General features: G+C 48.5%; 1 protein-coding gene and 1 long non-coding RNA gene across 2 annotated transcripts; one reads left to right on the top strand and one right to left on the bottom strand.

The window, feature by feature from the left end:
- The first annotated feature begins 3,949 nt into the window (after positions 1–3,949).
- On the top strand, positions 3,950–5,547 carry LOC119808380. Its single transcript, XR_005284424.1, has 2 exons — positions 3,950–4,117; positions 4,632–5,547. It is a non-coding gene; the product is annotated as an uncharacterized LOC119808380 (long non-coding RNA).
- A 986-nt stretch (positions 5,548–6,533) lies between these two features.
- Positions 6,534–20,698, bottom strand: Wnt5b (Wnt family member 5B). Its single transcript, XM_038320712.1, has 4 exons — positions 20,575–20,698; positions 18,648–18,895; positions 12,519–12,811; positions 6,534–6,992 (listed from the first exon to the last, which is right to left on the bottom strand). Exons 1-4 carry the CDS (start codon positions 20,691–20,693, stop codon positions 6,534–6,536), a joined length of 1,119 nt encoding a protein of 372 aa, XP_038176640.1. The 5' UTR covers positions 20,694–20,698.
- Positions 20,699–27,047: the final 6,349 nt, after the last annotated feature.

Genomic DNA, 27,047 nt, shown 5'->3' with positions numbered 1-27,047 from the left:
TCACACAAAGGTGAGCCCAGTACTTGGGATCCCATACCTTTAATCCCAGCAATCCGGAGGTGGAGACAGGAGTGATATGGCTGGGTGGAGAGAGGAATATAAGGTGGAAGGAGACAGGAGCTCAGAGCAGTCTGAGGTTTGGTGAAGACAGTTGCAGTCTGAGGTGCAGTCTGAAGTGGTCTGAGGAGGCAGTCTGAGGGCAGGATCGCCCCTTAAGTCTGAGCATTGGTAAAGTCTGTCTAGTGACTGGCTGCACTGCTTCTCTGATCTTTCAGTTTTCACCCTCTAATATCTGATGCTGGGTTTTTATTATTAATTAATTAATATTAATTATTAATATTAATGCTACAGATAACATTAAAAAGCTGGCTCTGGAGTTGGGGTATGGCCTCCCTCTCCCGATCCAAACATGATTGTTCAAGTATTTCCTCCAAAATATCTATCTAAGTTAGAAGGCCATCTGACTCTAGAACAATGAGAAAAAACAAAACCGCTAAAATATAAATATATATATTTTATAAATATAAAATAGCTAAAATAAAAACTTCCTGTACTTTAAGATTGTAATCTTATTAGATATCATTAAAAGCCTATAAAGTAAAAATCAGTAAAGAAAACAAAAACAATCTGATGCCAACATTATCTGAGTTCCTATAAATATATCATTTTTATAGTTTTCCGTTTAATGACCCCCAGGTTATAGACACTTAAATTATTCCGAAACTGAATGACTTTATAAGAAAAAAAACTTTAAGTGTTTCAGATTGTCTGCCTCTACCTGCAGACACACAAACTGGTTATAAAGTAAAATGAAACCCTCTGTCTGAAATCTCTCAGTAATAACTCTAGATATGCCTGCTTAAAATGATCAGAGTTGGACTCACTTAAAGTTAATATTCCTTCCAAATAAAGGAGCTGGGCAAAGTAATGGAGCCTTCAATTGAAGGTCCAGTCGCTCCTCCCAAGCTGGTCCATGCAATTGGGCTGTCATTGCAGGAGCCTCCTGTTCTGGAGAGACTACAGAATACAGGCAAAAGCTAAGAATAGGGAGGGAGACCCCCTATGCAGAAGGAGAAAGCCAATCCACACACCGGGAAAAGGCTCCGACTTTGCTTCATACCCTTAGGAAAAATTCTCACAACAAATGGAAAGCGTCTTTGTTACTGTTATGTCTCATGTTATTTAAATCTTGTAATCAAAAAGGATTTATATAAAAATCAGGATGGCTAAATTTAAGATGCCTAGCTCTGGGCTGGAGAGATGGCTCAGAGGTTAAGAGCACTGGTTGCTCTTCCAGAGGTCCTAAATTCAATTCCCAGCAACCATATGGTGGCTCACAACCATCCATAAAGAAATCTGGTGCCCTCTTCTGGCATGCAGTCAGAACACTGTATACATAATAAATAAATAAACCTTTAAAAAATAAATAAAATAAAATGCCTAGCTCTTTTTTTTTTTTTTTTTTTTTTTTTTTTTTTTTGAGACAGGGTTTCCCTGTAGTTTCTAGAGCCTGTCCCGGAACTAGCTCTTGTAGACCAGGCTGGCCTCGAACTCAGAGATCTGCCTGCCTCTGCCTCCTGAGTGCTGGGATTAAAGGCGTGCGCCACCACCGCCCCCGGCAAATGCCTAGCTCTTTGACTCGTTTTCCCTTTCTTAGTTCTTGTTTCCAAAAGAAAATGTTCCCCCATTCAAGGTCATGGATATTCAAAACTTTCTTGGGATCTGTTGAAACCATTGCATGGGGGGGGGGTAGAGATAAAGGGGAGAGGAACTTGTAAAATTCCAAACAAAAAATTTAGTTTAAAACTGTAACAAAAAACCTATACACAGATAATCTTAATTTGCTACTGCATGCTTTTATATAACTCTAAATCAACTCTTGTTACCTCCTTTTTAAACCAAGGAAACAACAGATCTCCAAGATATTTTGGATTAGAATGGATTTTTACATGACTTTTGTCCTAAAAACATTAGATTAAAAACAACATGTGCTTCCCCAACTACCACCAATGCCTGAGGCAGATGGGAGAGTTGGTCACAAGAGCGGGAGAAAAGGCCCTGCACTTTGCCTGGGCAGCACAATAGAGTTAACCCTGTTGGCAGAGGCGGGGGTGAGCCAGCTCTGAAGCAGTGAGATGGGAGAGCTGTCCCTATTACCCAGCTGTCTTGAGGCGGCATGGGTGGGGGAAGAGGTGGCCCTGTAGTCATAAGATTGGGAGAGCTGTCCACGCCCTCCACAAGCTGTAACACTTGGGAGAACAGGCCCTGCACCTCACCTGGGCAACACAACAGAGCCAACCCTTTTGATAGAGGTGTGGGCAAACCAGCCCCACAGTGGTAAGCATGGGAGAACTGTCCCCACTACTTGTCTATCACGCAGCAGTGTGGGTGGGGAAAGCTCTCTCCTTCCCACCCCCATTCCCTACCACCTGCAACAGACAGGTGAGACGACCCTCCCACTTGCCAGTTGCAGCACTCAGGAAAGCAGGCCCAGCTCCTCACCTGGGCAGCACAGCACAGGTAGTTGGAGATAAGATGTGAGCAAGGAGGAGCTGCCCCCATTACTCATCTGACAAGAGGCAGCATGAGCTGAGGAGAGATGCACCCCCACCTCATCAATCCTGAGGCAGGTGCAGAAGCTGGCCCTGGGGTCATAAGAGCAGGACGGCTGACCCTGCCCCTCACCAGCTACAGCACTCAGGAGAGTTGCCTGGACCTCACCTGGGCAACACACTGGAGCTGACCTTGATGGCATAAGTGGGGGAGGGGCAATCCTGAGGGCATGAAAACAGAAGAACCGGCCCCATACCTCACTGGTTGCTACAAGGGTGAACTAGCTGGGGCAATGCTGGAGAGCTCACCCTGGTGCTGGAGAGCTCGCCCTGGTGCTGGAGAGCTCGCCCTGGTGGTGAGCACAGGGAAGAACTGGCAGGCTGACCAACACTATAGCTACCCAGACCCAGAACCAGGGTTATAAACTGGTCTGCCCCAACATTCACCTCATCCAAGAGCTGCTGGAGGATGTGAAGGGGCCTGACCCACACACCCAAAGCTACAGGATCCCCACAACACAGGGCAACAACAGGATATCCAAGAAGAGTCTCAGTGAGGGCCCAGCATTGATAGTGTAGCAGAAACCAGAGAGCTCAAACTAGACCAATGACTCTTTGCAATGAACACTTACAAGTAAAGATGTAAGGACAAGGGCTGGAGAGATGGCTCAGTGGTTAAGAGCGCTGGCTGCTCTTCCAGAGGTCCTGAGTTCAATTCCCAGCAACCACATGGTGGCTCACAACCATCTGTACTGAGATCTTCTGGCGTGCAGGCATACATTGGGGCAGAATGTTGTATACATAATAAATAAATAAATCTTTTTTTAAAAAAAAGATGTAAGGACAAGGATTTACCGAGTAACTCACTAGGTCACACTGCAGCACCCATGACAAGATTTTTAATTTTTTCCTTTTCCTTTTCTCTCTTAAATTTTGTTTTATTTGGGGAGGAGATTTGCAGGAGCAGAGGGTAGATGCGAAGGGACCAGGAAATGATCGAGATCAAGATGCATAATGTGAAAGACACAATAAATAAATAAGAAGAAAGTTTTAAAAAAACATATGTGGCCAGGTGTGGAGGTGCACAGCTTTAACCCCAGCACTCAGGAGGCAGAAGCAGGCAGATCTCTGAGTTCAAGGCCAGCCTGGTCTACAAAGTTTCAGGACAACCAGGACTACACAGAAAAACCCTGTCTTGAAAAAAAATTCCCATGACAGACAAAACTGCTAGCTGTCAGCTCCTAGAAGCAATCCTAAAGTCTCTTCCAAATAAGACAAAGGGGCACAAATGACTCCACCTTAGTTATGGTAATGCTAACTGCTGGCAAAGAACTGTTCCATGCCTCACCTGCCATCAGGACCCTATTCAAACTGTCTCTTTGCTTCCCAAGGCAGGCCAGTTTCCCAAGGCCCTCATCCACAAAACCTCAGATCTTCTGGGCCTGGCAGCTGAAGGAGCTATCCTGTGTGGAAATGAAACGCTGACTGCTGTCCTCTGTGACTGCCAAAGACTGATGCCCTCTGCCCCCAAGGACACCGTGAAGGAGCCGAGGGCAACTTTCTAGGTAAGTCTCTGCCATTTTAATTGACACAGAAGCCATTTGGAGTATACTTCCTGGTCAAATTTATCTTTCTTAGATTGCTGATACTGATGGCTCACTGTAGCAGTGACTGCTCTCAGTAATTAACCACCTGTGTATCATGGTAAAATATTAGAAAAAAATGGAATTTATAAAGGTCTAGGAAAAGATTTAAGATGCACACTGTTAAGGTCTAAGGACAGAGAAGCTTAAATAAGTTATGAGGGTGTAAGAAAGTAATTTAAGGTATATAAAAGTCCGAGTATAAAGCTTAAGTAAGTTGTGAGGGTCTGAGGAAGTGATTTAAGGTAAAGAAGTGCAAGTTACAAAGATCTAGGAGAATGATCCAAGGAATATATAAAACAATTAAAATTCTCAGCTTTATATCCCTCTTGTTATACTATTATTATATAAAGACTTCAAAGGTTCAGAGTTTTTACATTAATCAATGGAGTTAAGATTTTCCCCTAAGCTCCTTAACTTTTCCTTCTGCTTCTAGTCTATATTTATCCCAGAAGATCTCCAATCAGCTAAGGAACACAAACTGCTCCAAAGACACTAGCCTCAGGTGGCCCTTTGAAACTAGCAAGCTCTGGACTTGCTGAAAGCAAGGAATGAGAACCAGATGCTTCTGACAATATTGCCTACCAACTTGAGCCCCAGCTTCAGACCAGCATTCCAGACTCCCTTTGCTAGCCCCAGGTAATCCACAGAACCTGCACAGCAAACCAGATGTAACTGTGCCTTCCTGGTCTTTGACTGGCATTCCAGCCTTCCTGGGCCCTGACTGAAATGCCCGATTTCAGCTGAGAGGTAGGTACAGAAGAGATGACGTTGTCCCTTATCCTTAACCAAAGGCTGGGATGTGAGATCTAAAGGAAACTAGTTCCCCTCTGCCAAAGGGGCCATTTTCCCAGCATTGCCAAAAATGACAAACAGCCATCTCTGGTGCCTATTAGACCAAAGTGCTTGCTGTCCTCTGGCTCCTTCAGTACTACAGACACTGAGAGTTACATAAAGGAACACTCAAGAAGGGGGCTGTTCATCTTGGAACCCAGCAGTCATTTGTCTGAGTCCAGTCCCTGGAAGACAAGTTCCCAGTAACCTTGACTCACTGATCGATCCCCATCCGAAACTGTACAGCCCTGACTCTCGACTTGTTAAGCTATGACTAAATGCTTTTTTGGCTTCTGTAACTTGCTTAGGTAGATACCCAAAGATTGGTTGGGGTCTCTTAACTTGGCAGAACAGACCAGCTTTTTCTTGCCTGCATAGGTATTGAAATTCTTCTTGTGGTTTGCCCCTTTCAAAAATCCTTCCCTTGCTTCCCTTCTCATGACAATCTGAAATTCAGCTCAGAAGTTGTTCGTCCTGCTAGCCACTAACCAACCAATAAATCTTTCATTATAATTGGACTGAGTCTATGGTCTTTACCCAGGGATCACAAACTCCATCACATCAGGATGCCCCGGGTTTCATATCAAATGAGAACGAAGAGAGATAGATGTGTGCCCAAATAAGGAGAGGGAGAAAAACCTCAGTAAAAGATATTTAATGTCAGAGGGACACTGTACATCTGGACAGAGATGTCTGAAGACACCAGGCAGTTGATCTGACCTGCCAGCATTCGTGAGGCCTCCCGACAGGGGAAGCAACAGCAACAGCAGGTTTCCCGCTCTGTGCAAGAAGCATTTCATCCCCAGTCAGAGCCCAGGCTGGCTCGTGTCTTCCTTGGTGGAGCAGATTAAGTGACCATCCTTCTCTTGGATAAGGAGCTTTGTGGCAGGAGCTGGTGACATTCATATCAAAGCACAGATCCAGAGTCCAGGGAGGCACAGGTCCCTTACAGGTCACCAGTCAGAGGGACTTGAGACCTCTCCCCAGTACTGAGGAAGGAGTCTCCCTTTCCTGCAATTATGTACTCAAATGAGCAAAGAAGCAAGTGCTGGGACCCTTACTAAAGCTAGCTCCATTCTGGGGAAGACTTGGGCCACCACTGGGGTTGTCAGGTCTCCACCTCCCACAGGGCCTCCGGGTCTCCTGGCCAGGGTCATAGATCCTCATCTTCCCTAAAGGACTGCAGACCTGAAACCAGCCAATCTCCTTCATCTAATTCTTTCCTGGAGGCCATGGCGCATAGACACTCTCAAGCCCCTGTGTCCTGAGAGTCCTGGCCAGGAAGCAGGGAAAAGCCCATTTCTCTCCCACCGGCTACAGATTACCAGCAAAGCCCAGTCCTCACAGAGGGCCAGCATCTCTTAAGTTCTTCCTCTCCCTTTTCTTCTTTTGCTTATTTATCAACCATCCACTCATTTATACAAATATAAAATATATTTAGATAGATTTATATAATATAGACTTTTGGGAGGCAGAGAGGAGTGGGCTGGAGGCATGGGTGCCATCATTTACAGACATACTGGTCCACGATCTCAGTGCATTTTTTGCACCTGACAAAGCAACACCAGTGGAACCTGCAGTGGCAACGCTCCACCTGGACGCTCTTGAAGCGGTCATAGCCGCGGCCACAGCACATGAGCTCACAGCCATCCATGCCCTCTGAGGTCTTGTTGCAGAGGCGGCCCTGGGTGCCCAGCGAGCCTGTGGTCTCATTGCGCAGGCAGTAGTCAGGGCTGGGGTCCACGTAGACCAGGTCCTCCGGGGTGGGCTGGTTGAAGCGGCTGTTGGCCAGCTCCAGCTTGCCCTGGCGGGTGACGCGCATGGCCGCGGCACTATCATACTTCTCCTTCAGCCGGTCCCCCACCTTGCGGAACTCAGCCAGCTGGAGCCAGCAGGTCTTGAGGCTGCAGGACCCTGAGACGCCGTGGCATTTGCAGGCGACGTCAGCCATCTTATACACAGCCTGGGGGAGGAGAAAGACGAGTAAGAGGGAGAATCCTTCACAGAGTGGGTTAAGTAGGTGGGGAGGAGAGGTGGGCCAGTGAACTCAGCAGCAAAAAGGGCCTCGCTGCCAAGCCTGACAACCTGGGATCAGGTTGGGATCCTGGGATCCTGATCCTTGGAGCAAACAAACTCCTACAGTACTCCCAAATACCCATCTTCAAAAGACTCTTTTTAAAATGTGTGTGTGTGTGTGTGTGTGTGTGTGTGTGTGTGTGTGAGAGAGAGAGAGAGAGAGAGAGAGAGAGAGAGAGAGAGAGAGAGAGAGAAAGAGAGAGAAACACTTGTGCCTCGGCCTTGGTGCTCACATCGATGCCAGAGGACTTTTGGGTAGTCAATTCTTAACGTTACCTTGTTTTGAGGCAGGATCTCTCTTGTCTCGTTCTCTCATAAGATTATTCTGTGCATATGGAGGTCAGAGGGCATCTCTCAAGACTTAGCTTCCTCCTTCTACCTTTATGTGGGTTCCAGGGCTTACACTCGGGTGCCTTTACCTACTTGAGCCGCCTTGCTGGCCCCTCTCATTTCTGCAGCTCCCCACATACTCCAGGCTAGCTGATCCTCACACTGCCAGGAGATTCTCCAGGCTGTTTCCCACATTGCTACAGGAGTACGGGGTTGCAAGTGTGCACTCCTGCATGGAGCTTTTACAGAGGTTCTGGGGACCCTAATGGGTTTATTATTAGACTTGGGCAGCAATTGCTTCTACCCCCTGAACCATCACCCCACCAACTGAGCTACTTCCCGCTCACCTCCCACCCTACCCTTCATTTTCTTTAAGTGGAATCTTGTTCTGTTGTGCAGGCTGTTCCCAAACTTTGAGGCTCAAGTGATCTTGCCAGTCTCCCGAGCAGCTGGAACTACAGATGTGAGCCGTGGCTCCTGGCTCAAACTTTCTATGTTGATCCAATTTTCAAATAGATACAACCCAACAAAATATGTCTAGCCTTTGCACAAGACGGAGCACGAGTCAGAAAAGAAAGGATTCAGTTGTGTTCTATGCTGTCCCGGCCTGGTTCAGCCTGAAGTCCTCCCAGATCCTACCAAATTCCTCACTAACAGAAAGACTCCTGCTCTTATGTTAGCATGCGCTTCCTGGAAGCCATCACATCTGCAGGCAGGTCCCCTACCCATCCCTCACTCTTGGCTGGGAGAGACTGGGAGCATGGGGTAAGGTCAAACCTATGCCATGGGAGCATGGCGGTGAGCCTACCCGTATGAGCATTTGCTCCAGAACAAATCGACTTCAGAAGTCAATGAACCTTGACTCTGTGGAGTGGGCTTAAACTTGAGCTCTTTCAAACTCAAGATTATAAAGCAGAGTTGAGCAGAGAGCTGAGCACTAAGAACTTTTCAACTAAGACCACTGATACAGCAGCCTTGGCAGTCGGCCCATGGTACAGAGAGCAGGATAACAATGCATCTCTGCCTCAGGACATTTTCCTGGCCACAGCGGTTGTTCCCAACAGAATCGGGGCTCATTTCTCCAGGGTTTCCCTCAGATTTCTTTTCAAGAGTTCCCGGACTGTGTCTTTATTCAGTGCTGAGCAGAGACCACCACAGGAGCCAGAAGCAGCAGCCATTAGCAGCAGCTCTTGGACTAGTTAGGAGGTTGTTTTCCTAATAGGGAATTATTCCCACGACTTTTCAGTGGAGAAACTGAATCTCTCCAGAGAGTCTTGGGAACCAATCAGGCCCATGCAGAAGGGAGCTAGCATAATCATTTCTGGTAGCCTAGGCTGGCTTAGCACAGAAGAGGAGAAAGACCTTCCCCCAAGGTGAAAGGCACCAGCACTTGGCTGACAGCTACCAAGGACACCTCCCACGCCCCACTCCAATCAGGAACTTCACAGACTCTTCACAGACTCTGCAGTTACCTTCTGACCCAAACAAATCACACTCCTGAGTTCTAGCCTGTCTCTCTGTAGAAATGGTCCTTTGCTTATGGAGGGAACAGCATTTGATGACGTGGAAAGGGAAGTATTAAGGGTCTGCGACTGTGTACACAGTAGCTGCTGAGCCACCAGGAAGCAGGATAAATCTCTGTAAAGGGAATAAATACCGGGGGTGGGGAGCAGAGGAGGGAGGAACCAGCTCACAGATACGGACAGGATCCCCGCACAAGCCTGAGAAAGAATGCTGTCTCCCTTCACTGTGTAGGAATCCTCCCAGTCCTTGGTCTAGAGGAAGGTACGACAGACATTGTAACAGCTGCTCTTTTGTGAAGGAAGAGAAGGGAGTGTTAACGTGAGGCCCTTCCTGCTCACTAAAAAAACTAACAGTGCGGGGCTGGGGATGGAGTTCAGGGTAAAACACTTGCCGAGCTTGTGTAACACCCTCAGTTTGATTCCCGGAGTCACAGAAGGTGACAAAATGCTTTAAAAATGTTTTGGTCCCAGTTAGTAGTGTGCTAGTCACACCTATAATCCCAGCACTCTGGGGGTGGGGGGTAAAGGAGGAGGACTGCCATGAGTTTGTGGCTAGCCTGGGCTACACAGAGAGCCCCTGTGTCATTCTTAACACTCCCTGCCCATTTTTTTATTTTTAAGATTTGGGCTTGCTGACTAATGTCTGTAATCCTAGCACCCAAAAGGCAGAGGCAGGATGACTACTGTAGGTTTGAGGCCAGCCTGGGCTATAGAGCCAGTTCCAGGCTTGCTAGGGCTGCACACAGTGAGACCCTGTTTCAGGTAAGTGTTTTTGTTTTCATGTTTTGCTGTTGTTTATTTTTTGTGCCCCTCCAAATATCAAGGTGCCAGGCCACACCCATCTCATAATACCATACTTGGTACATGATAGGTATGTCACCAGCGTTAGACACAGGCTTCCACCCTCCCCTCCCTGAAGTCCTTTTTTTTTAAGGTAGGGTTTCACTGTGTAGCCCTGGTTGTCCCAGAACTTGCTCTGTACACCACACTGGCCTTGAACTCACAGAAATCCACCTGCCTCTGCCTTTTGAGTGCTGGGATTAAAAGCATCTGCCACTGTTGCCCAGCAGGCCTTTTTATCTGGAAAGGCCTCCTTATGTGGTTGAGCAGTAATTACCAGCTTGCTGGTCTTGCCCCTGTGTCCACAGGAAGCTGCCAGAGTTGCTTATGGGCCCAGAGAGGCTTCCGCCACAAGGGCTTCTGCTGTTGGACAAGATGGCAGACGGCAGGCAATCTGTTGCTGCTCTCGCATACTCTGGTCTTAAAGTACTAGTCTGGGCTCTTTTCAACCCTGCCATTGCGCAATGCTCCATGGAGAAGTCTTTGTGCAGATGAGGAGGTGAGAGCCAGACCTAATACCGTCGTCCCAGGTGGTGATTGATGGTTGGAGTTCCTTGGACAGGGATTAGAGAAAATAGAGGGACAAGCATTCCCACCCTGGAGCAGCCTGTGGCAGAGAGACAAAGGGCTGAGAAAGAGGTGTGCGTGCAGTCTGGGGGAAGGAGCTAAAGCCTGGGAGCCAGACAGAGGAAGGCAGCGGAGAAGGGGCCAGGACAAACAAATGATTAAGGGCAATAAAACAAGGAGCCAACAAGAGTAGGGTCAAACTGTGAAGGGAAGGGAGGTGATGTCTTCCCTCTACCTTCAGTACAGATCAGAATGCCGCCTAGTTCCTGGCACTGCCACAGTGCCGGGTATGAGCTCAGAGCAGGGTTGACACAGAGACCCCTCCCTCCTTCTGTGAAGCAGACCTCTTTCTTAACCATGAGGAGACAACGCAGAAACTGCTCTTGTAATCATGTGCTGGACCGTGCGAAGCCCATTAAAGGGTGTCCCAAGAACCACAGCCAGCAAGGCTGACCTTCATCAGGGAAAAGCAGGGTGGGAAATACCTCAAGAAAGCGAGAAAGGCTTCACTCGGGCTCCAGTGCAAGAAGCCTGTAGGGAGCGGGAAAGATCTTAAGGTTTGGGTGGCGTTGAGTTCAGGTCTGTTTTGTTTTCTTTTTGAGGTCTCACTCAGCTTGGCCCTGAACTAGGCTCAAGCGATCCTCCTGCCTCAGCCTCATTTGTACCTGGGATTATAGATGTCTGATCTTGAAAGAGGGTAGAAAGTGGCCATTCAAGAGCTAAAGAGACAGGCGATGGGCCACCATGGGGCAGCTGTTCTCAGAAGTGCCATTTGAGGAATCTGCAAGGAGTAAGGGAGCAGAGCTGCTATGGTGTTGTCCCCAGAGGTTGTAGGGAGGATGGGGGACGACAGGCAACAGCCAGGTATGTATTGCTGTAGTGAGTTGCCCGTGTTTCATCTTCTACTAAACCTGAAGCTTTGAAGACAGCCGTGTTTCCTCATCCCCACTTCAGCCTAAAACCTCCCAGCCCAGAGTGCATCCACCATTACCCCTGAATGTGTTTGGGCTGTGGCTCTGTATCCGCTCATAGCAACTCTTCAAAGTCAACCCCAGGCTCACCTGATGCTGTAACAACAACAAATCCAAGGCTACATTTAATAACTGAAACATCTAATCATCATGAGAGGGTTGGTCAAGACAAAACACTGCTGTGGGATAATGCTCTTATACACTGTAAAGATTTGTGACTCATATTGGTTTAATAAAACACTGATTGGCCAGTAGCCAGGCAGGAAGTATAGGCGGAACAATCAGACTAGAAGAATTCTGGGAGGAGGAAAGCAGAGAGAGTCAGTCACCAGTCAGATGCAGAGTTAACAAGATGAGAATGCCTTCTTGAGAAAAGGTTATCAAGCCACGTGACTAAATATAGACAAGAATTATGGGTGAATTTAAGTCATAAGGGCTAGTTAGTAATAAGCCTGAGCAATAAGACAAGCAGTTTATAATTAATATAAGCCTCTGTGTGTTTATTTGGGACTGGATAGCTACAAGACTGGGCAGGACAGAAACTTCTGTCTATAAAATATTGCACCTCAGTCCTGAAGGAATTGAAGTCCCTCTGAAGAGATAAAGCTAGAAAAATGACAGTCAGGAGCCAGGTGCTATAATAGGCACCTGTAGGTAGTCCCATCTCCTGGGAGGGTGAGGCAGAAGGTTGTCTACCTGGGCAACAAGACCTTGTTTTAAAAAACAAATACAAACCAGTGGTGGCCTATACCTCTAATCCCAGAAATCAGAAGGTAGAAGCAGGCGGATCTCTGAGATTAAGACCAGCCTGACCTACAGATCAAGTTCCAAGACAACCACAGCTATACAGAGAAACCCTGTCATGAAAACCCAACCAACCAAACAAACAAACAAACAAAAACAAAACAAAAGCCAGCACCCAGGAGGCAGAGGCAGGCGGATCTCTTGAGTTTGAGGCCAGCCTGATCTACAATGTGCATGCCAGGCCAGCCTGAGCTAGAATGAGATCTTATCCCAAAACAAACCACCACCAACCAAGAAACAAAGCTACTCCTCCACACCCCTAGAAAGAAAGACAATCACAGTAGAAGTGGTGCACAAGGAAAGGGGTCAGCTCAGTGACAAGGGTATACAACCACACCCTTAGCTCCTTGGCAGTGGTCAGGAGGACAGATGGCTTACCCGGCGGCCAGCCTCGTTGTTCTGTAGGTTCATGAGGGCTCGGCCCTGCTCCTCTGATCCCTTGGCAAAGTTCTTCTCACGCTCTCGGGCATCTACAAACTCTTTGGCAAAGCGGTAGCCGTACTCCACATTGTCCCCACAGCCACCCCACAGCCAGTCTCGTGGCAGGTCCTTGGGCCTCGCAGTCCGGCTGCAGCCACAGGTGGACAGCTCACCCTCTCGGCAAGCACGGCTGATGGCATTCACCACGCCTGCAGCACTCACTGCATAGGTGAAGGCAGTCTCCCGGCTACCTGCAGCAGGGGATAATAGATGGTAAGCAGGTCACTGTCCTCCGCTGATGGCCTCTCCCTCCCTCTGCTTGGTTGTGGCTTACCTTGTGGGAAGCAGTGTCCCAGGAGATGCCTGCCCTTTCCGTAGCACTGATTGCTAGACACTCCTTGCCATGGGCTGACCTTGGCCCATTCTGACTTCTGCCTCTTGGTCCCAGCTCTACTCTATGAAACCCTCCAGGCCTGGTCAACACTCAATCACTGTACTTCATGGGACCCTAACAGTCACTCCTGGGAGGAGCTGTAAGGAGAGGGGGAATGGGCTTCCTGCAACTTAGGGACCATTCGGGAGTAACAGAATGAGACCGAAGAGGAAATTAAGAGAATAATAGAGCAAGTCCGCATCCAAACAAGAATGGCTTCTCCTTCAGACACCATTTCTCTCCCACCCATAAGCTAAATATCTGTGTGTCTGTCCTCTTCGTGGCTGCTGCTGTCTAGTCGGACCCTGGCAGAGGCCAGGAATAGAAGGCAACAGACAACAGTCCTGCATTTCCAGCTCTCTTCTTTGGCCTCACGATGTCCATCAATTCAAGAGCACTGGGGAGCCACAGCTGAAGTCTCAGCCCCCAGTAATCTCTGATAGAGTCCCAACTATGTTCCTCTTTATGGCTACAGCAATCCACTTTAAAAATTCCACAGTGCAGATAGTGGTCCATGACTTTAATCCCAGCAATTAGGAAGCAGAGGCAGGTGGATGTCTGTGATTTTGAGGTCTACACAGTGAGTTCCAGGACACCCAGAGCTACACAGTGGAAAAAAAACAAAAAAACAAAAAGAAAAACAAAACAGCCTCCCATGGTGCATGCTCTGTTGCATGGTGGATGTGAATGTTAACAGTCTCCCATGGTGCATGCTCTGTTGCATGGTGGATGTGAATATTAACAGCCTCCCATGGTGCATGCTCTTTTGCACTGGAGATGGGAATATTAACAGCCTCCCATGGTGCATGCTGTTGCATGGTGGGTGGGAATGTTAACAGCCTCCCACGGTGCATGCTGTTGCATGGTGGGTGGGAATGTTAACAGCCTCCCACAGTGCATGCTGTTGCATGGTGGATGGGAATGTTAACAGCCTCCCACGGTGCACGCTCTGTTGCACTGGGGTTTTAATGTTAACAGCCTCCTATGGTGCATGCTCTGTTGCATGGTGGATGGGAATGTTAACAGCCTCCCACGGTGCATGCTGTTGCATGGTGGATGGGAATGTTATTGGGTGCAGATGCTTTGGAAACCAGCCTGGCGGCAACTGAAAATGTTAGCAGAGTTCCCAGATGATGCAGCAATTCCATTCCTAAAAATATGCCCAATGGAAACAGAGATATGTGTCCAAATGTTTCTCTGTGGATGCTCATTGCAGCATGATTCATAATGACCACAAGAAAAGAAAGAGAAAGAATGAAAGAACCCAACTATCTATCAATGGATGAACAAAAACAATGTGCCATTAGCCATACAGTGAAATAGTAACAGGAATGAAGTACCAACATATGTCACAACATGGATAAAACTTTAAATAATTGCATCAAGAGAAGAGGCTATTTATTGTTTGATCCTATTTATAGGGATGTTCAGAATGGGAAAAATCTAGAGATTAGCTGTAGCCCAGGGCCGGGGGTGGGGGTTGGACAGTGACAGTTAAGGGGCGGTACAAATGCTGGACTTAGTGGCTACAGCCGTACATCTAGTACATACTCTGAAGACCACCAAATGTACACCTTTAAATGGTGCATTGTATGTGACAGGAATGATATTCCCGTACAGCTGCTTTAACAAATAACAGAAGACACTGGTGTGGGACATTGAGAGAAGCGGCTCTTGGCAGGCCACTGATTCCTCCTGGCCTTGATACTGCACCAGATAGAATGATCTGCTTTCCTTTGTGACTCCCAAGTCTCCACACCGGGAGGGTGAAGAGGCAGAAGCCTGCGGTCAATTAACAGGTATGCAGGCTGGGGAGATGGCTCCACAGTTAAGAATATTTGCTGCTCTTGCAGAAGGCTGGAGTTTGGTTCTCAGCACCCAGGTCAGGTGGCTCACAGCCCCCTGTGACCCTAGCTCCAGAGGATCTGATGCCCTCCTCTGCATGCACACACATAGGCACACATACGTGCATACAAATAATACAATGAATCTGAGAGGAAAGTCTGGAGTGATCCCTACTTCTTGATTACCTTGGCACCACACAGCGGTGTCAGAAATCAGACCCACACTGAGTGAATCAGTTTTTCCACAATTAATGATCAGCTCTGGTTATTTGTGAACAGGAACACCCCCTGGAGCCTCCACCTAAAGGTAGAAGGCTCCACTTTGATTGACACCTGCCCCAGTGCTGATTGTAGCAGTGAATGAGATTGGGATAGTAAGATATCCAAGAAACTCTTTGAATTTTTTTTTTTTTTTTTTTTTTTTTTTTTTTTTGTTTTTTTGTTTTTCGAGACAGGGTTTCTCTGTAGCTTTTGGAGCCTGTCCTGGAACTAGCTCTTGTAGACCAGGCTGGTCTCGAACTCACAGAGATCCGCCTGCCTCTGCCTCCCGAGTGCTGGGATTAAAGGCGTGCGCCACCACCGCCCGGCTAACTCTTTGAATTTTAAATTGTGCATAGTGCATATCTTCATAGAGAAATGTGAATGTGAGCGCAGTACCTGTGGGGGCCAGAAGAGGGTGCTGGATCTCCTGGAACTAGAGTCAAAGGCGGTTCTGAGCAGTCTGATAATGTAGGTGCTGGGAGCTGAACTCGGGTCCTCTGGAAGAGCATTATGTGCTTTTAACGAAGCAGGCTGGGCCCTGTTCTGAGTGAGTCATGCCTGAGAAGTCTTCCAGAAGGCTTCCCAAGCCCTGAGACACCCTGGAGCAGGACAGAGCCTTAACGTCCTCAGCCCAGGGCCCCTTTCCCTTCTCCACAAGCATTATCTTCCGGCATTCCTCAGAAAAACAGCTGGCCTTTCAAAGCAGCTTATTCATCTTTTTCCCTTTCTCTTTATAAATGATTCTATCACTAGAAAGTTCCTTCTCATATGAAACCAAAATACGCCTCCTTATAATGTCTGCCTGCTGGAACGGCACTTCCTAATCCTCTATCCATTTGACAGCTCTCGAGTGTTTGAAAACAAGAAACATGCCTTTTATGTGTTCCTTTCCCAAGCTACATATGTCTGATTTCTTTTACCCTCCTTTAGCAAATATGCTTCTCAGAGTCCAACCGGCCCTCTCCAAATGCCTCCTGAAACCACGTATCCATCTCTGAATGTAATACACCAAACTGACATCTGGTTATGGGATCTGAAAGTGTCCTCCAGCACACTGGACTCATTCTGCCTCTGCTGGAAGGGTGTGGTCAGACTCTGAGACTATGCAGTGTTAACTGTATGGGGCAGCACCTGGGTCTTGGGTAAGAGAGTATTGCATAGAAATCTCTTGCAAGAGAGCTCCTTGCTACTACAGGTTAGATAAGCAGTGTGTGCGTGTGTACTGTGGGGGGAGGGGGCGTAATCTAGACATGAAACAGTCACAGATTAATGTAAAGCCAAACCATCCCAATGATACAAGGCCAGCATGCCATGGCCACAGGGCGACTGGAGAGACCTCACATCTCTCCGACTCCAGGGAAACTCAATGGTCAGCTCTCAGGCTTCCTCTGCTGTCCCACTGCTTCCGAGCAGAGGCTTTAGAAGCCAGGCTGCTCTTCTGAGCCACTCTGCTGCCCTCTGGTGATGACTTTTGCTGCAGCATCAAGAAGAGGGGAGTCTAGTGATACCTCCCCGGATCCTAGAAGGAGCTACCCTGGGCACAGGAGGAAGGATGGCTGCTTGCTCAGGCCAGGAAAGCCTTCAGGGAGGCTACAAAAAGGAGTGGGAGAGCTGGGGTGTGGTGACACACGCCTTTAATCCCAGCATTAGGGAGGCTGAGGTGGGCTGATCTCCATGAGTTCAAGTCCAGCCTGGTCTACATAGAGAGTTCTAGAACATCCAGGGCTACTTAAAGAGACCCTATCTCAAACAAACAGATAATAGCAATGAGAAAAAACAATCAATCAAACTAACTAACAAAAGAAGAGTGGGGAACATCAGACAGACCAAAGCACTCCTGCTGGTAACTGAAACGGATCAAGCGGGATGTACCTCCTCTATAAGGTCTGCCTGCCCTGCGCCAGTCACCCTACGATGCAATCAGACTCACGGTGTCTATTCCTCATACCCCACCCCGTTTGAACACGCAGGTGAGTGGGACGTGTGCAGGTAGATGTACATTCCCATCAGGCCCTAGTCCACTGGCTCTTATTCCCCGGACAATGAAAAATGTTAGTCTTGTCTCCGAACCTGCCCAAGGCAGCTCTCCACCACACTGCCTCACAGCCTGGTTTGTTGTTCCTCGGGAGCCACCCACCTTGTTTTTGGAGACAAGATCTTTCACTAGGTCCTGATGCTCACAAGTTTGGCTAGGCTGGCTGCCAGCAAGTCCTAGGGATCTGCCTGTCTCTGCCTCTTTAACATTGGGGTTACAATCATGTATCACTGCAGCCATCTTTGTATGCGGGTGCTGCAGATTGAATTTGGGTTCTCATGCCTTTTATGTGGGTGCTGGAGATCAAATTAGGTTCTCCTGTTTGCAGGACAAAGATGCCACTCCCCACCCGCACTGGTCTCATGGTCCCACCCAAAACTGCTTAGACAGGACAGGTACAGTTCCAAGGGGTGCCAAGAGGACTCCTCCCTCAAGAATCAGTAAGTAAATCCCACCAAAAGCCACGTCAGCTTTCTGGGAAAACTGCCCCTCAGGCCATCGCGGAACACAGGCACATTTTCCTACAGCCAGAGCTGATCCCAAAGGCAAATGCAGAGGTCAAAGGAGACTTTCACTCTTCAATTTAAGGCTGGGGAAGATGTTTGGAGTAAGTGTGTGAGTGGGAGCCGGGGGGGGGGGGTTCTTTCTAATAGAATACTTTAAAATCTCTGCCCACCCCCAAACACCCTGCTGGAACCAAACCTACTTTGGGAAAGTCCCAGCACCAGCTAACTCCAGAATGCAGTAGAGGGAGAGGGAGCTGTCCGGGAAGAAGGCAGAGGCAAGGCTACCAACACCTTCTTTTTATGGTCCTGGAGCTAAGACCCAGCAGAATAGGGCCTGGTTTCTCAATTTCTTGCCAGGGAGGGGAGGATTGCATTTCAAAAGAACCTAAGACAATTAGACACAAATCACACCTCCATTTGGGCAATAGGACAGCGGAGCTCTCACCAGCTGCCCTGCCGACACGGGAGGGGGGAGCGGATCCTGAGCAGTGGTCCCTCTCATCTTCCTCTCCCACCACTTTCACATGCACGTTTTCAAAGGAGAAAGCCAGGCCTGGACCTGGTTAATGACAGCTATTACCAATCTGGCACCATGTTTTCACCTTCTGCTCAAGGGCTCAAGGGGAAGAAGTGAAAATCTTAGATGTCAAACATGCAGTTTGGGATTCTTTTTTCTCCCCTCGGTAAAGACTTCTGAAAAGGCCCTTCCAGCACTGAGAGACAAAGGTAGCCACGGCAGGCAGGCCTCTAATCCACTCCCTCCTTACTCAGACTTCCGTCTGTTCCTTCCCAGAGTGAGTCAGACAGCCCCAGGGTGAGTCTGACCTAGAGGAACGCAGGGTGACGCAGTTACTGCTATGATTCTTCCTCCTAACACGTTCCCAAGCCCAACAGGATGCATGAGGCTTCCACTCATGCTACCAATGGACCAGTCACTGGGGAGGAGACATGCCCCCAGGTGTGAAGACAAAGATCCTGTGACCAAGCCAAGCTCAAGTGGCCTCTTACCTATCTGCATGACTCTGCCAAAGACAGACGTGTTGTCCACAGTGCTGCAGTTCCACCGCCTCTGCCGGAACTGGTGCTGGCACTCCCTGATGCCCGTCTTGGCTCCCTCCCCGATGTAGGACATGTGCTCCTGATACAACTGACACAGCTTTCTCTGGCCTGGGGAAAGCCCGGGAAGCTGGCTGCACACAGGCTGAGCACCAATGATGAACATCTCAGGTCTCTGCACCGGGTTCAGAGCTAGCGACCTACAAGTAACGCAGAAGGGGGGAAGGCCCGAGGTGAATGCGCCAGCTGTGCCAGCTGCAGCTCTAGGCATTCACGAAATCCCTCTCCACCACATTCTCAACATGAGAAGGGAACTTCAGGGAAACTGAGGCACGAGCACAAACGCTATGTGAGAGATCATATGCCTCAGACAAGAGATGGTAGGGTGTGGCTGTGCACCCCTTTAATCCCAGCAAGTGGGAGGCAGACAAAGGTGGATCTCTGTGAGTTTGAGGCCAGCCTGATCTGCATGGTGACTTCCATCCAGGACAGTCACAGCTACATAGCGAGACCCTGAATCAAAAACAAAACAAAACAAAAAAAAAACACACACACAAAAAAAACCAAACCAAAACACAACAAAAATTTGAACTGTCTTAAAGGACAAGGGCAGACTTAATGGGCTGAGTGGGGCAGCCATTCACTGGAGGGAGAGAACAGAAAAAGTGAGCTGCCGGTAGAGAGCACAAACCTCATTGGAGGAGGAAGAATAAGGAGCTTAGCCAAGTGCAGGGTGCATGATGGAAGGCCACCGATTCCCCTAATGCAAATCTGCTCATGCCTTTAAGACAGAACCACACGTGACCATGTACCCTAACCATTCTCTTTTCCCACCTCTCGGCAGCCCAGACCTCTGCTCATCGGCTTGGGGGCTGATTCGTCATCTGGCACATATCACAGATGAAGAGCTAAGTTAGATGAAAGACTTACAGATTTGCCAGCTGAATAAAAGCCCGAGTTGGGCACAGACCGTGCCATTTCCATGTCTACTTGGCAAACACGGTGGCCTTAAAAACACAAAAGATGTTTTTAAGGGCTTTCTTTCTACAAAGACCCCTTCTGACCTTCAAACTGATCTAGTAGGAATTTTACTATATCTACTTCTACCAGCAAAATCCCCAAACAAACAAAAAACAAAAACACAGAGAGCTACAACACCACACTATACATACACATACTTGTACACACACACACACACACACACACACACAAATATTTACACACTTTTTTGTGATGGGGGGGTCTCACTGTGTTCTACAGGATGACCTTGAATTATTTGGGCTCAAGTGGTCTGTCTGCCTCAGTCTTAATAATGTGGGGTAGGAGGGCTGGAGAGATGGCTCGTGGGGCTGGAGAGACAGATGGCTCAGAGGTTAAGACCACTAGACCAGGGTTCAATTCCCAGCACCCACATGGCTGCTGACAACTGTCTGCAACTCCATTTCCAGGGGATATAACACCCACAGCAAAAACACCAATAAAAAATTTTAAATAATGTGTGTGTTTGTGTGTGTTTCTAAAAATGGATTTCAGGGTCTCATTTATGCTATCAATATTTTTTGTTGGCTAAGTAACAATAAAAGCTATTTGTTACAATTCACAGGCTGGGGGAGAGCACCTTCAGGAAGGGTTTTAGACAAGATCTAAGTGGGCGGGAAATCACATGACCAAAGCCTATATTCTTCTCTTGAAGCTCTCACCTTTGGGAGCTTGAGGGAGAAAATGAGCTGTCCCAGCCTTCCTGGGATGACAGAGGCCCCTGGTATTCCTCAGATAAAGGTGTGATCACTCCCATGGGGCACTGCTTATGAAGGGGAATCTTGGTTACCCAAGCAGCCTCAAGGTCGGCACAGGCTAAGCCCTCAGTTCTCTCACTCACCACCAGGAGCTGGCATCTGTTAGGAGCTGGGCCCAGCTGGAGAGCAGAGCTGCTATGAACAGCAACATCAGGCTGGGCATGGTCAACCTCAGCCCATCCCAGTGCCCCGGGACCAACATCTTCTGAAGCGGAGCTCCCTGGAGAGAGGGAAGGAGAGGAGAGTCAGCATGCAAAGGCCACAGACCTGGGGAGCCCGGGAGAGAGGGGGACAGTACGGCAGAAATGCTCAGAGCCGTGGGAGGGATCTGAAGGCAAATTCTGCCCTCCTTCCCCTCCCCGTGAGAAATTCAGCCCTTCCTTTCCAGCCTCCTCTTACTGGGAAGCTGCTCACCACAGGGTCTTGTAGTCCCTTACTCAGGACCCCATTCCGAAAGGCGCAAGCTGGGAAGCCAGAAAAGCTAATGAACACTGCCCATTTCAAGAAGAGTGTGCCTGGTGCAGCAATTAGGAAGCACACCTGCCCTTCTAGAGCCCAGGACAGGAGCACAGAGCCAAAGGGGCACCCTTGTACTTAAAAACAACAAAAACGAAAACCACCCCCTCCAGTTCAGAGATTTAATTCTCTATGAGACTCTTTGTAAGGGTGAAGGGTTAAACACCTGCAGAATTGGAAGTGATTACACCCCAATAGGCTGTCCTCTCTCTCTCCCTGCTCTTAAGTTTTCTGAACACAAATCCTTGTTTACTCTTAAGGAGTAAGAGCAGGGAGAACATCAAGGCCCTTTTACTTCCATGGCCACGCAGGAGCCTCCCAGGAGCAGGCTTTGGCGACCTGTCTCCTCCCCCCAACACTTTGGCCTTTGAAGGGCCACATGGAATGTGATTCCAGCAGCATTTGAACAGCACCAGCTCTGGGCCACTTCTCCCAAATCTTCCGGGAGGTCCTGCCCTCTCCCTTGCTGCAATGATGTTGCCACCATTGCCTTGGCTGAGACACACCTGGCACATTAGGAAAATACAGCTTTGGCATCCTAGAGCAATCGATCAAATGCCCACCTACAGCTAGGTTCTCCTCATTTCCAGTAGACACACGCACGCACACGCACGCACGCACACAGGCACAGCACACGCCCCAGACAGTCCCAGGCTAGCTCACCACGCTGATGCTGAGTTTCTGGGTCTCTAGACTCTCCGGGAGGGGGCGGCAGATGCTTTTTAGACCTTCGGTATAGGAAATGTTTGACCTCGGACCTCTAAGAGCGGAAGATGGCCCGAGCAGGATTCTGAGTGGGGATGTGCCTGTTCCCCACCCCTTTTGGTTTTCCTCCTGGAGGTCTCAGCTGGGGCTGGGCACCAACAGGCAGGTGTGTGGGGCCGGCAAGGGGCAGATCAAAGAGAGATTTGCTCTCAGCTTTTGTCATGTAGAACCAGCTCGGAAATGATCCGGCCTTTAGCTGGGCGCTAACAACGCTAACTTTCCTAACCGACTTCACCGCCTCCTCTAGGGGATGTCCCTCCTCCTCCTAGACCCCCCATAAATCCTCCTCCACCTCAAGATAGGAGGTCTGTGAAGGTAGAACTTAGAGAGATGGGGCAGAGATAAGGCTGGCTCCAGAAGCTAATGGCTTTATGGAGGGGGAGGGTCCAGGCCTGGGATAGAAACACACAAGGGAACAACTTCAAAGGGCCCCCTTGTCCAAACATCCCCAGCTTCTCCTCCCAGTCCTTGGGGACCATTCTGCCTTCTCTGGCTGCCCTGGCCAAACCACCACAGACTGGAAACCTCCCTACTCCCCACAGCACCCAGCCCCATGGGTCTTTACACAGCCACACTACCAAGTAGCATAGGTTTCTCCCAATGGATAGTACCAACGTCCCCAAGCCTCCTCTCCCCAGGTTTCCCACCTCACACCCCCTAACAGGTTCCTAGGAAATCTTTTTTGAGGTCCTACGTCTAACCAAAGTCAACCTGGGAGTCTGGAACAGCATCACTTCAGAGACAGGCAGTGCCTGTTAAATCACTGTTTGACTGCCCAGGTCAGACGCCCAAAGGCAGTCTAGGACCAGATTCACACCTTTGCAAATTCCCCTCAGAAACAAGGGGAAAATGCAACAGCCCCCAGCAGCTCTCACCACCCTGTGCACCACCAAGTTCACACGAAATTCTAAAAATGACCCCAAACCCAACCAACCGATCAAAGACAAAAGACTCGTGTATGTGTGTTGCTCCCGCTGCCTATCAGACGTGTGGAACATGAAACAAAGCACACACAGTGTCCTTAGCAGCTCTGTCCTGGCCAGCAGAGGTTCAAGAACTGGTGCTGGGTAGCCGTCTGCACTTCTGATGCCTTTGCAGGGCGTGTGGGGATGGACAGTGTGGAGCTAACCGAGATGTTTCAGTCCCACTGGGTATAAATACCTCAAATCCAGACAGGACACAGATGTAGCCAGAGCCCAAGGAACAGCCGCTGCAGACTGTGGGACCTGAGCAGGGCCTTGAAGTCATCTGAACCAAGTCAATGAAGTCATATGATGTGATGGCTTGTTCTGGTCAGAGGGGAAGGACTTTAGAAGGCTAAATGGTATGAGCCATTTACTATGGTAAGAGAAGGCTTTCAGCCATGTCTAGACTTCATAAACTTTGGGGAGTACTTCCAAGGCCTGGTATCTAATCACCATGGAGCATTCAAAAACAATTACCCAGGAAAGCGCCCATTCCTCCCGTTACCAAGTGCCACTCTTTGGACCCTGAAGCCATGGGCGAGCCAGTGAAGTGTAAAACAGCCAGGGTTTCCTGCCGCCCTGCCTGTTCTCTCTTCCTGTATTTACACCTTAAACCTTGCTGTCTTTCCAGCTCCTCCCCATCCCATGCATCAAAACAACTGCCATTGATGCTGTCTCCAGAGAGCATTTAAAGCTTGCTCCCCACTCTCCACCCCTACCGCCATACCCTAAGAGGCCAAAGAGCTAGCTAAGTGACCTCTAGTCTCTAAATTGTTTCACGGCTTCTGTATTAAATTCTCTACTGTTCAGCTGTCTAATTTTGTAAACTCTCAAAGTGTGGCCGGCATCGATTAGTATCAGTATCAATTGGAAATCCAACAGAAACACAAAACGTCAAATTGCCAAGTTCTACCCAGACACAGTTCTGTGTCTAGCAATCTGCTATTGTTGTTTTTAATGCAATTGGGTTTTTTTTTTAAAGAATTTTATTACAGTTATTTATTTGTGTGAGGAGTCGGGGGTGGGCACGTGTGCTGGGAACCAAAGGACAGCTCCGTGGAGTCCATCCTGATGCCCATGAAAATCTGAGGGCCACTTTCCTGCAGCCATGCTCACTGACAGGTACCGAATCGATGTACCACCTTTTCATAATAACCAATCACTCTAGGGTGTTAAAGACCCCTCAGGGCCATGGAACTTTCAGCACAAGCGAATCAAGCCACAGCTCTAGCATGACCATGTCTGCTAGTTTTTACTCTGTTGGTCACGTATGTGGATCGTTGAAAGGATCACACCAACAACTCACATGACTGATGACGGTGGCTGCTCAAGTCTGGGATTACACCAAGTACCACTTGGTGCACACCTAAAGTGTACTGGACTGTTCACTTTAGATGGCATGGGTTATATCTAAACAAAGCAATTACCATTTAAAAATGTGTTCAAGATGATGATGCTGGCCCCTCTCCTGTAGATATTTATGTCCCAGGAGGTACAAGGAAAGTCCTATGGCAGTGCCTGCCACCAAGCCTGAGTTTGAGCTCCAAGACTTAGCATACGCCAGTCCATGAGTTCTAATCTCAGCCAAATAAAAATAAACAAATAAGTAACAAGATAGCAGCTTCAAGCCGGCCTCATGTTGTCAGCAGCGTCCTCAACAGTGAGACGCATGGGCCAGCTGTGATCTCTGGTTGCAATGCAATATTGTGTAGGAATAAAAATGAACAAGCTATAGCCGCATGCAACCACATACCCAAATCTCAACAACACAACACAGAAAAGCAAGTGACAGAGACTATAGGTGTAAACCATACAGAAGAGCAAGCTGATTATCATGAACACCTCGTGGAGGTTCCCTCCAGGATGGGTGAGGGAAGGGACCATGATGAAGAGGCCTGGAGTTTCTAGGCACCAGCACAACCTGGGTAATGGATAAGGCCGGTTCACTGTTGCCACTCACGTGGCTGTGCATATGCTATGTGCACATCGTGGCTCTCTGCCATTTCCTGAGTTCCTGTATTGTACATTATATAACAGAAATGTTCAAAACTGAGAGGAGATCCCACTAGCTTGGATGGAGGAGCTCTGTGCATTCCCAGTCTCACCGGGCACACTAAAATCCTTCCCTGCCCCCTTTTCTCCTTACAAAAAGAATATTCAAGCTCAAAAGGAAACATTAAACAAATGTTTACTAATTTAGAGACAGCCCTGTGACATAATGATTGGAGGACGGGCCAACTAGGGAGAACATCAGCACATGGCGGCCAGCATCCTGTCCGTGAGCCAGCAGTTTCTGTAGCAGGAATCAACGCAGCATGGTTCCCCTATACCGTGAGGAAACCAGGCTTTGGCCAAGCTACTTTCTATATCACGTTTGTCTGTCTGTCTGTCTGTCTGTCTGTCTATCTGTCTGTCTGTCTGTCTACCTATCTATTTTATTTTGCTAGTGGTCACTATTTAGTTCACCAGCCTATCTATCTATCTATCTATCTATCTATCTATCTATCTATCTACCTACCTACCTATCTATTTAATTTTGCTAGTGGTTACTATTTAGTTCACCAGCCAGCTCTCTCTCCAGCGTAACTGTTTTCATAGATACCTTTCTTCTTTAACAGACATTTTTTTTCTTATACTGACCAAAGATTAATGCAATCATGCAGGGAAGACTTTATCAGAAAATCCCAGTCTCTTGAAGGAATCCCCAGATGCTCATCTTCTGCTCAGCTCAATTATCACAGCCTTTCCCTGCCAGCCTTAATTATTTCTCCCAAGGGTCTCTGCCTCTACCCTGCCCCCCATTCTTTCTTGCCGGCTTTGCTCAGCGAATCCTCTTAGCCCTAAGGCACGGCATTCCTTTGTGTGATCTACTTCCTCCACAGTTGGTGGAGATGAAAATTAAAAAATCTATGGTGGGATGGGAGGAAGGTTTACCAGTTCTACCACCTTTTGCGGCAGCCCCTGGAGAACTCATGTGTCGCGAGGTGTGCCTTAGAGAGAGAGAAAAGGGGGGTAGAAGAGAGGAGGTTTAAATTCTGGCACTCGGGAGAGAAGTTAAACTAGGAATGTACGTGGCATTCCCTGTGAGGAGGTGGTGTGCGTGTACGTGTGCGTGTGCGCATGTGCATTATGTGTGTGTGCGCGTGCATGTGTGAGCGTGCATGTGTGCACGTGTGTGTGCGTGCGTGCACGTGTGTGTGCACGTGTGTGTGTGTGTGTGTGTGTGTGGTAAGGAAGGAGAGCTGGAGATGGACCCAGAGTTCAGATCTCCGTGTTTCCAGGAATAGAAAATCCCAGACCGTCAGTCAGCTTCCTGAGCCCTGGAAAAGTACATGACCTACTCTCAATTGCACGGACACTATGAGAATAAATGCCAAAAGCCAGCAGAGTCCCTAGTTTTCAGGTAGTCCCCCTTCCCAAGTCTGCGTGCATGGCTCCCGGAAGTGGCAGGTCCCAGTTGAGTCCTTTTACTTGGAAAAGCACCATTTTCTCCCCAACTGCCAAACAAAAGTCCGTGGAAGTTTCAGTCTGTGTAGAAAAAGGAATTTTCATCCACTTGCATCTCGATGTATTACAATCGTCTCAAAATACGCCTCTTCTGAGGAAGGCTGAAATGGGCAGCCCCTAAATCATCACGGCTTAGGAAACTATTCCGAGAGCCAAAGCTATAGGAATTGGAGGGCTGTGGAAAAGGTGTTTAGATGCTCTCGACTTGCAAAGTAACCGATTTTGGTCTGCTGTGGAGTTCTGGGGTATGAGGGGCTTCCATACCCTGAGAATTCCGGAGTTCTCAGGGAGGGAAGGGGTACGCAGTACAGAGCTCTGGAGCCCACGGGGGTGGGGATTGGGAGAAGCAACTGACAGCCTGTGTATACCTGCTCCCTGCAACAAGTGTGTCTTGTGCTAGCAACTCAGTGCCTTTGTGAACTGCAGCATCGTTTAAAAAGAGCTGGAGAAGGACCGTGATGCAGCTCAGCCTGCAATGCCAACCTCAGCTACATTGTGACTTTGAGGTCAACCTGGACTACTTGAGACCCTGTCTCAAAAACAAACAGACAGACCCACTAACTGACAGGTGGCCAGATCTCTTTGATTAACAATGGCTTAAATTTCTGGAACATGAATACCCTAGTGGGCAGGAGGACACAGACTCATCTCCCCCACTGCCCAATTCTTTCGCCGTAATTCTTGGAGCCGCTCACACATCCACTTGAAAACAGGCTCCCAAGGCTTTTGAGTTTGCCACTCTGTTCACCAAAGGAGATTCAGTGTATGTATTGGGCATTAATATGTTTATTATGGCTATAGTT

The sequence above is a fragment of the Arvicola amphibius genome, chromosome 2 (assembly GCF_903992535.2).
Source record: "Arvicola amphibius chromosome 2, mArvAmp1.2, whole genome shotgun sequence".
NCBI lineage: Eukaryota > Metazoa > Chordata > Mammalia > Rodentia > Cricetidae > Arvicola > Arvicola amphibius.
This window is presented reverse-complemented; position numbering and strand designations above follow the sequence as displayed.